The sequence below is a fragment of the Lepisma saccharinum genome, chromosome 22 (assembly GCF_977018435.1).
Source record: "Lepisma saccharinum chromosome 22, izLepSacc3.1, whole genome shotgun sequence".
Classification (NCBI taxonomy): Eukaryota; Metazoa; Arthropoda; class Insecta; order Zygentoma; family Lepismatidae; genus Lepisma; species Lepisma saccharinum.
In genome coordinates, this window is record NC_139250.1 from 1,418,136 (window position 1) to 1,427,167 (window position 9,032).

At 38.8% G+C, this 9,032-nt stretch overlaps 2 protein-coding genes across 4 annotated transcripts in view; one reads left to right on the top strand and one right to left on the bottom strand.

The window, feature by feature from the left end:
• LOC146004727 (enoyl-CoA delta isomerase 2-like) overlaps positions 1–930 on the top strand; it is a 50,960-nt gene extending 50,030 nt beyond the window's left edge. For all 3 annotated transcript variants that reach the window (XM_083143688.1, XM_083143689.1, XM_083143686.1), the window contains exon 8: positions 411–930. In XM_083143688.1, the coding sequence (XP_082999814.1) occupies positions 411–566 (156 nt within the window). In that variant the 3' untranslated portion in view covers positions 567–930. The remainder of the gene's footprint in view (positions 1–410) is intronic.
• Positions 931–1,234: 304 nt separating this feature from the next.
• The window catches only part of LOC146004724 (DNA repair and recombination protein RAD54B-like), a 70,357-nt gene continuing 62,559 nt past the window's right edge, over positions 1,235–9,032 (bottom strand). The window contains exon 19 of the mRNA XM_083143680.1: positions 1,235–1,403. The gene's annotated coding sequence lies outside the window, so the exon portion shown is untranslated. The remainder of the gene's footprint in view (positions 1,404–9,032) is intronic.

A 9,032-nucleotide genomic window follows, 5' to 3' on the forward strand; every position in this document is an offset into this window, starting at 1 on the left:
CCTGGGCAAGATCAATCCAATCTTTTCCATCCTTACAGATTTCATTTAGGTCCATCTAACTGTATCCATACAACAGCCATATTTAATACAAGGATTTACATGATGGATGGGGTAAACGTGGTTTAAACGAATGAGAAGTTTCATGTTTCCATGTTGCAGAATTGGATAATTTTTTTCCGATTAATTTCGTTCACTAAGGGTACGGCATCTCCAAAATTAGTGAATGAAGGCAGTAAGCCTTTAAAATTAATCGAAAAAAAAAAAACTATTCAATTCTGCAACGCAGAAACACAAAACTTCTCTTACGTAATCAGACTTTACCTTTTTATGTGAAATTTCCTGACTTTTAAAGCCAGACAATCAGTACATTCTTTGTACAGTTACTAATAATTTTCATCTGTCACTTGCAGTCAATGATGTACTCTAAGCAGCTCACTCGCCGGGAGATTCTGAACACTTTACGGGAGACCAACAAAGCAGAGTGCGAGCGACTGGTGGAGAGGTGGCAGTCCGAGGAGTGCATGAACGCAATCGTCAACTTCTTAAGCCGGAAGAGCAACATGTAGAAACCCTTGGTATAAATACTTTGTTGTTTTCCTAATTATTATTGCAACCTCACTAGTAACATGACATGCGGAAGGGACAAGGGAACAATGATGCTACAGGAAGTGGTTATTGAGGGGGAAAATTTGGAATTTGTTTAAATAAAATTGAAATTTTTGTGCCATGGTAGAAGAATAAATCTACTTGGGTTCAAGACCTAGCGTTGAGAGATATAGTACAAGTGCACTTAAGTAGTACTTCAAGTGTACAGTTGTACGTGTTATTTGTTATTTTAATATGTACAGATAAAATATTCACGAGGGTGATGTTTTTGTATACTTTTTGTATATTGCTACAAAATAAATATTTTTGTGCTTTATATTTCAATTAATGTATTTATCTTTTGTACGGTATCTGTGGTATAATGAAAATCTACGAGCATTTGGTTTGATTCTCATTTGTTCACTTTCATTCACCTCATGAATCTCAGGGTGTCCACTGCTTTTAGGATTGTGGAACAAGGAACTCCCAAGGATATATAAATATTTTAAGTGCAAGGATGTTCTTGTGTCCTTGTGCAATATTCAAAATTGTATAGCCAAAGCATACCACCGAAATCTTAAACAAGATTTTTTCACAAAATAACATGGAACTTTTATTATTACAAATTCTACAAGTACTCTTACCTTTGTTTACTTCTGTTCCTTATTTCCTTGAAATATATTATTACAATCAGGTTAAGAAAACAACCATACTTGTCCACAGCCAACGAATGTTCCAGTATGAATCTACAAAGCAGGACTATGGTACAGAGTTCTTGGAAATAAATGTAATAGCATCGGCTGCAGAAGTCAGTATTCCTGGAATAAAAATACATACAAATCGTTCCATCAATTTCTGCACTATATTTTAGTTTTCATGCACAAAAGAATAAAAAATAGTAATATTTATTGAGGCTAAGTTAACATCACTTTGAACCAACTGTCTGCACAGTTTCGCTTCAAGAGATCGTGCGTTGCACACAAACTGGAAGAGATCCTATGAAGAGAGGAAGGTTGCATTAGAGCATTATTTATATAAAATCAATTTCTAATATTGACAAGTTGGGTTTTCAAACTGAAATTGCATGCAACACTCACAGGATATATACGATCGACCCTTGAAAAGAGTTGATATTTCATGCCACATGGTGCAAATATTTTAATATTAACGTGGAGAAAAGCTTTCCTTAAGTCAGTTTTCCAATTGTGGAACAGATAAGGGGAAACAGTTTCAGTGGAAATCCTCTGCTGCTTAAATAATATTGAAATTTCATACATAGTAACATGGCCAGGAAAATACATTGCCATCACTGAGCAATGATAAATAAGTCAACCAAATGTATGTCAATGAAATACTGACAAGTAGCGGCTTCGACCTATCCGCATAGTCGTACATGCACACCAAATATGAATGCAGTCTCCTTCAAAATCTGAAATGTTCCCATGCCACTGGACCTTCCATATGATTCCTGCAGCTGGTCTTTCGTCTCCGAGAAGCCCCCTCGGGGAGGTTCATCAAGGATAGTCAGAAATAACTGGTATCACACAATGCAAGAGTTACAAACATCTGTGGAAGATGCCTACACATGCTTAACCCTCAACCTTAACTATTGAAAACTAAGGGGGCACAACCATTTTGTAACCACTCTGTACATAAGAAGGAGTATAAGAAGTGACTGCGCCAGAGGAAAGTGACTGGGGCAGGGATAAAAATATTGTAAGAGGGTAGTTGCATTATTTGCACAGAATGCATGTACGATCTCTCTTCAAACAACAGTGTGTATTAATGCAGATTTATTACGCCTGAAAAATAGCAGATATAATATGTATATGTCTATGGTGTTTTGTGTGTGTCCGTCTTTGTGCTGGGTGGGTGTTTACTGCCTAACTTCTAATTCTTGGTGAGGAGTTCACCATACAATTTATTTTAGTCTAAATAGCTCTTTTTTGATCCGTGAGAGCTGCTCTACGTTGTGTTGTTTCTAGTGGCCTAAATATTTAAGTTACAAATAACAAAAATAAAATATTTGTTGTTGAACTTGTCATATATTTTTGCAGTGACACAAAATGCTAGATGAAGACAAACACACAAATTATGAAGCACAAGTGATTTTTTAAAAATATATTTACAAATATTAATAATCATTAAATGTAGTCTATGGTTCATGCAATGTAAGTACAAAGCTTGAATAGCGTCATCTTGAAGTAGACTTTGCACACCTCTCTCTCTATATACAAGGGTCACTATTTATATTTGGAGCCTAACAATGAAAAAACAAGAATTTGGCATTGAAAAATGCTTTATTGTTTTTCGAAGTATTCTCCTTTATGGTCAATACACTTTTGCATTCGTTCGAACCATTTGTCAAAGCAGTTTTTCCAATCTTCTTGAGACACCTCCATAATATGGTTTTTGAACGCATCAACGGCATCTTCCGCCGACGAAAATCGTTGTCCACGCAATTTATTCTTGACATTCGGGAACAAGAAGAAGTCATTGGGTGCCGGCGTATGACCCATCATTTCGATTTTTTGACTGTTCATAAAGTCGGTTGTTAGACGAGATGTGTGACAGCTGGCATTGTCTTGATGAAGAATGATCCGACGGCGTTTGTTTGTTTTCCGTATTTGACCGAAGACCTCTGGCAAACAAATTGTTGTGTACCATTCAGAGTTGACCGTTCTACGTTCCTCTAAAGGCACAGTTGCCACATGACCAGTTTTCCCGAAAAAACAGGCGACCATTTGTTTCGATGTGCTTCGAGCGCGAACAACTTTTGTTGGATTGGGTTCATCTTGAAACACCCATACAGTCAACTGCTGTTTACGTTCTGGCTCATATGCATATATCCATGATTCGTCACCTGTTACAATCTTATATACGTCTTTTGAAGCACCACGATTGTATTTATTGAGCATTTGTTTGCACCAATTGACGCGAGCGTCTTTTTGAGTTTTTGTCAAATTGTGTGGGATCCAACGAGAACATACCTTTCTCACAGCTAAATGATCATGTAATATTTTATATATGCTGGTGGAACTAATGCCTATGGTTGCCTCAATCTCACAGTATGTCACATGATATCTTGCAGTATTAGGTTTTGCACAGCATCAATGTTTTCTTGAACAACAACTGATTTTGGACGACCTTCGCGAATCTTGTCGGTGAGCGAATGGCGGCCACGATTAAATTCCTTATACCAGCGTTTCACAGTGGTAAAGGGTGGGGCTTCATCACCAAATGTGGAAGTAAGTTGATCGATGCACTCTTGTCTTGATAATCCACGTTGAAAATCGTAAAAAATCATCGCACGAAAATGTTCACGAGTTAATTCCATTTTATTGTTGTCACGTAATCTCCAAGGCAACATAAACAACACAAATGAAGCTATTGACAAAACATTTGAAGTATGTTATGATCAATAATGTCGGACGATTCCGTGCAAACGTCAAATCGCGCCTAACTTCAATCAGTGTTGCCAAGGCTCAAAATATAAATAGTGACCCTCGTATCACTCACATTATACTATGGATTTCTTGGAGAGAATTTCCTTGATGTATGCAAACAGATCCTGCGTGTAATGATTAAAGAGCACTGAATGTAAAGCAATATATTCTTAGAAGTGAAGACCCTTATTATTCAATATTTCATTACCGCCAGTTGGGGGGAGGGGGGGGGGGAGATGACCACTTCTTTTTGGCGACGTCGTTGGGTGTGAGTAATTGGAAGGGAGATGCAAGGTGAGGTTTTCACCATAAATATTCTGCAATGCTCTTGGACAACTTCTTCATAAGCCTCCAATCGAAGGTTCTTGGTTTCCACTCACCGCCTGGGAATGGCTGTATGTCCCTTCATCATTCATCCTCGACCGAAAAAGTTAAACTGAAGCTCACCGAGCTCTTATTGTGGTCACTCTTTGATTACTGTGATGTAGTTTGTGGCCCTGGGGTCTCAGTCAGAGATAAAAGGAAAATTCAGGTGATGCAAAATACTACGATTTGCATTGAACATATCCTATCTCATTTGAACACAAAAAAATATTAACGATGGACAGAAGAAGGCATATGCACTACATCACTTTCATAAAGAATATTTTAAAAGTAAGTAAACCACATTATCTATTCAGAAAACTTAAAATAGGCACTCAAATACACTCACACTCCACGCGAGGGCATAACAAACTTTTTACATGTCATTACAGTACCACCTCCTTCAAATCATCATTCTCAGTAAATGCAGTTTCAACCTGGAATAAATTACCCATAACAATAACTAACCACTCAACACCGCATGTTCTTAAATCCAAAGCAAAGGACTATCTACTATGTAAAAAGTTTGAATCTAGAAGCACACATGAATAAAAATGCATCCCACAATGCATTAATGTCAATGTAAGAATTTGATATTACTTCATGTCAAATATTTCTATGCTTGCAGCATCAAACATTAACAAACATGCATTTACGTGTACATGTATGTATGTATGTATGTATCTATCTATCTATCTCTCTATCTCTCTCTCTCTCTCTCTCTCTCTCTCTCTCTCTCTCTCTCTCTCTCTCTCTCTCACACACACACACACACACAGACATATACTCATTAATTGTATCTTTACAGTTCTTATTTGATTTCAAATTGTTCATAAGTTTTTCTTTCATCTTTCTTACTTATTTACTATTATTATTATTTTGTTTTGTTTTCTTTTTTTTTCTTATTGGATATATATACCGTTTGTAACTAGACTGTATTCTGACAAGGGTTAGGTGGGAGAACAGCGTACACTGAACCTCGCCCGCTCAATAAAGATATATTATTATTATTATTATTATTATTATTATTATTATCACTGCAATTAGTCTACGAAGCCAAAAAATGGTGTGTACGTATTTTACTAGCTTTGCATTTCTTTTCATTCAGTCAGTGGCGGCGATTAGGTTGCAAAACTGGAGGGCAGTATATGTTTACTTTCATTTAGTAGATAAGGATTAACATAATGCGGAGGCAACTGGCCAGCCCCAGCCCCCCCCCCCCATAATCGTGGGTAAGCTAAACAGTCTTAATAAATATGGATATATTTATTTGGGCAAGAGAACGCACGTTCTTCTTCTTGTTGGTTTGGTTTATTTTACTTCGCTTTTCTGCCACATTTGGTTATCGCGAAAATGAGGATGAGTGAAGATATGATGAAATTGATGAAGGGACCTCACAAAGAACAATCCAGGCTGGGATTCGAACCTGTGACTAGCGTACATTCTTGTTCCTATGTGCTGTAGTCTGCAGTGAATAATGAAATAATTTGGAATGAAAAATGTATCCCAGAACTCAAAAAGTAAAATTAATATTATTGAAGAAACTACAAAAAAGTTTTTTTTTTTTTATGTTTATTCCCTTTAATATATTGAATTTTTGCCACCTCCCATTACTTTTTCTAGACGTATAGATTTAATTGCAATAAGTAGATAAATGAGCTAATCGAAGTCATGAGGGACAATCATAAACAGAGAACTCTGGACTCCTGATTTCACAGTGTCCTGCAGATGCACTGGGAGGATTTATCTTTCTCTATCTTCTCTTCCATCACTTTACTTAACTTCTGCCATGATGATGAAAGTTGATATAGTCGACTCGCTAGCTACGTTAACGACCGGCTGGCTTTGGAGAGCGCCCACCAGCTGCAACAATCACATTCAACGCACAGTGTTGCCACACATCTACTATACGCCACCTTGTGCCTCAGCGCACAAGCACCTTCCCACGGTCTGCAAAGTACGGCAACAACGTATCCGCAGTCATGTGACTGAGACTCCACGTGGAGTAGACGAGCAGAATGACAGCTGCGCCCATTTGCTGAAGGTTGAGTGTGATTGGACGAAAACAACTCGCCCGCTGTTTATCCCCACCTACGTTCGTGGCGGCGGCTTTCTTCAGTTCTTCGACATTAACGAAGTAAACGCGTGGATTATAAAATTAATCGGGTGAAGAGTGGATGCAAATAAACACTAATGCACAGGCCAGTGCTCGAGCCCGGCCTTCAGTAACAAGATCGTGTGATGGCGAAATTAGGGAAGTCAAGCAATGCACAATTTTTGGAGGACCTCCGTCGGGGTGTGCAAGTGGTCCTGGATCGGTCCAGTGGAGGCACCGGATCCCATTTTAAACTGTACGTCCAGTCCCTATTAGCTTTTCTGTGCACTAAGTCCCATTAAAACACCAAACCAACCAACCGTGGGGGAATGGTTATCACAGTACATTATGACACCAGGAGTTCCAGGTTCGAAATCCAACCTGGGCATGTTTGTCCCTTCATGAATTTTATCGTATCATCTTCGCGATTAATCAAATGTACAAAAAAGCGACGCTAAGTAAGAAAAGTCAAATCATTGATTGATTTATTTTACTTCGCTTTTCTGCCACTTTTGGCTAATCGCGATGATACGACAAAATTAATGAAGGGACCCACACAAGAAACATCCATGGCCAGGTCAACCCGGGATCTCTGGCTTAATAGTCAAATCAAATAGGTTTTTTTTTCGAAAGGAGGTGGGTCGAGTTACCTGTACTTTTTTTAGTAGTCATTTTGCAATCTTTTCCTGTCTTTGGCGTTCCTTTATTTTTAGGAATAATAATCCGTCGCGCAACAGCCCATGAAGGGCCTAGGCGTACCTACCGACTGCCGGTCTCCCTCCCACGCTTTCATTCGTCACCTCTAAGCGTGGAGATCTTCCTTCAACCGGTATTGGAATAGTCGGGGGGTCTGCCCGACGTATCCCCAGCCGTTATAGTAGGTCTCCGTGACCGGATTACGCTCACTCACTCGGAGCTCCCCAATTTCCTCACGATGGTGGGTTGCCACCGGCCCTATACGTAGGCCGAATAAATTCCGACCAGAGCCGGATTCGAACCTACGCCGTCCCGCAGCGAACGATCTCAAGACGAGTGAACGCCTTAACCCGCTCGGCTACGGAGGAGGACATTTTTAGGAATACTGGATGAAAAAAATTTAATAAATCTTAATAAAAGATCGACTTTATCACAATATACAAAATATTCTTACGTAGAAAAAAATTACACATTTTCCGGGTCACTTGGCACAAATTAATAATAACTTCTCTAGAGCATTGCCCAGTGGGCGAAATTCTTTCAATCATTTTGTATCAGTATTTGACAATACAACATGTAACATTTTGCTATTTATTCAATCCTCTTTTGGCCATTTGTTAATACGAGATTGCACGTAGTTCTAAACATTGTCGCCAGAGGACAGTATAAGCCATCGACTCTAAGTAAAACGAGACTGCCGCGCCATCCTACAGTCGGTGACGGGACTACAATTTTAAGTTTTGGTAGTGTCTGCTGCCACGTTCTTTTTCTGTTCGAACCTCAAAAAAGATGCGCGTGGCAGCAAACTCTGTCTTTGTTTTATCGTGATTTCATCATGCTATGTATGCAATTACGTCTCTAACACATACTGTGAAGTTGTAGCGATTACTTTCACATAAAATTAAGATTAGCTCCCTTAGCATTCTTCTATTAATAAACCTAAATGCTCTCGTAGTTAGGTTAGGTTCCGTTAGCATTAAAATAATATCACTAAATGCTTTCTAAAGAAAACGGTTCTAAATTACCTGTACATTCAATCCCACTAATCATAAAGTTGCATTTTTCTCGTCTTCATCTGATCTTAAGATTTGTAACATCCTTTTAGCAGACGAATTACGTGGCAGCAGCAAATTTGACGCTTATTCTTACTGCTGACACGTGCGTGGCAGCAGACTCGGCCTTTATATTTTCTTCCCTAGAGCGCGCAAGCAACGCACCTCCTTTTGACATATCACATCACAAGACTCTAGGTTCTGGACGGATTTTTGAGTCGGGACGGATTTTTTTTTTAAATCACGACATTCGGGAGAGAAAAAATCGCAATTTCGTTCGAAATTTCCAGAAGCTCTGAAAATCTCGAATTCTATACATGATTTCCACCTTACGTGATTGTTTTTGCATTTCTGGTACAAAAACTAACAATTTCCGATAAGTTCCATACATTTACAATGCAGAAAACGTGGAGAATTAACGACTTTTTAAAATTACCATTCGGTATTTCCCGACTGCTCGGGATACCGAAAAGTCGGGAAGTGATTTCCCGAAGTCGGGATCGGGACGGGACATTTTTGTTCCCGATCCAGGCGCTCGCTGAGCAAGATTTTCGCTCGTTGAGCAGACAGATCATTTACTTGACGCTGTTTGCTCATTGATCAAAATACAAGTGCCTTTGAATAATCTGTGATCAATGTGGCTGCGTCGTGTGGACAAGATTTCGGTGTTTGAAAAGCTCTTAATTATGGAAATAGAATAGTTGATGTGATAAAAACTGTCGAAATTTTCTTTTTCACACCCCTGCACAACTTTCCAATCCTACGGTGTATATTTAATAGGAATAAACAACACTT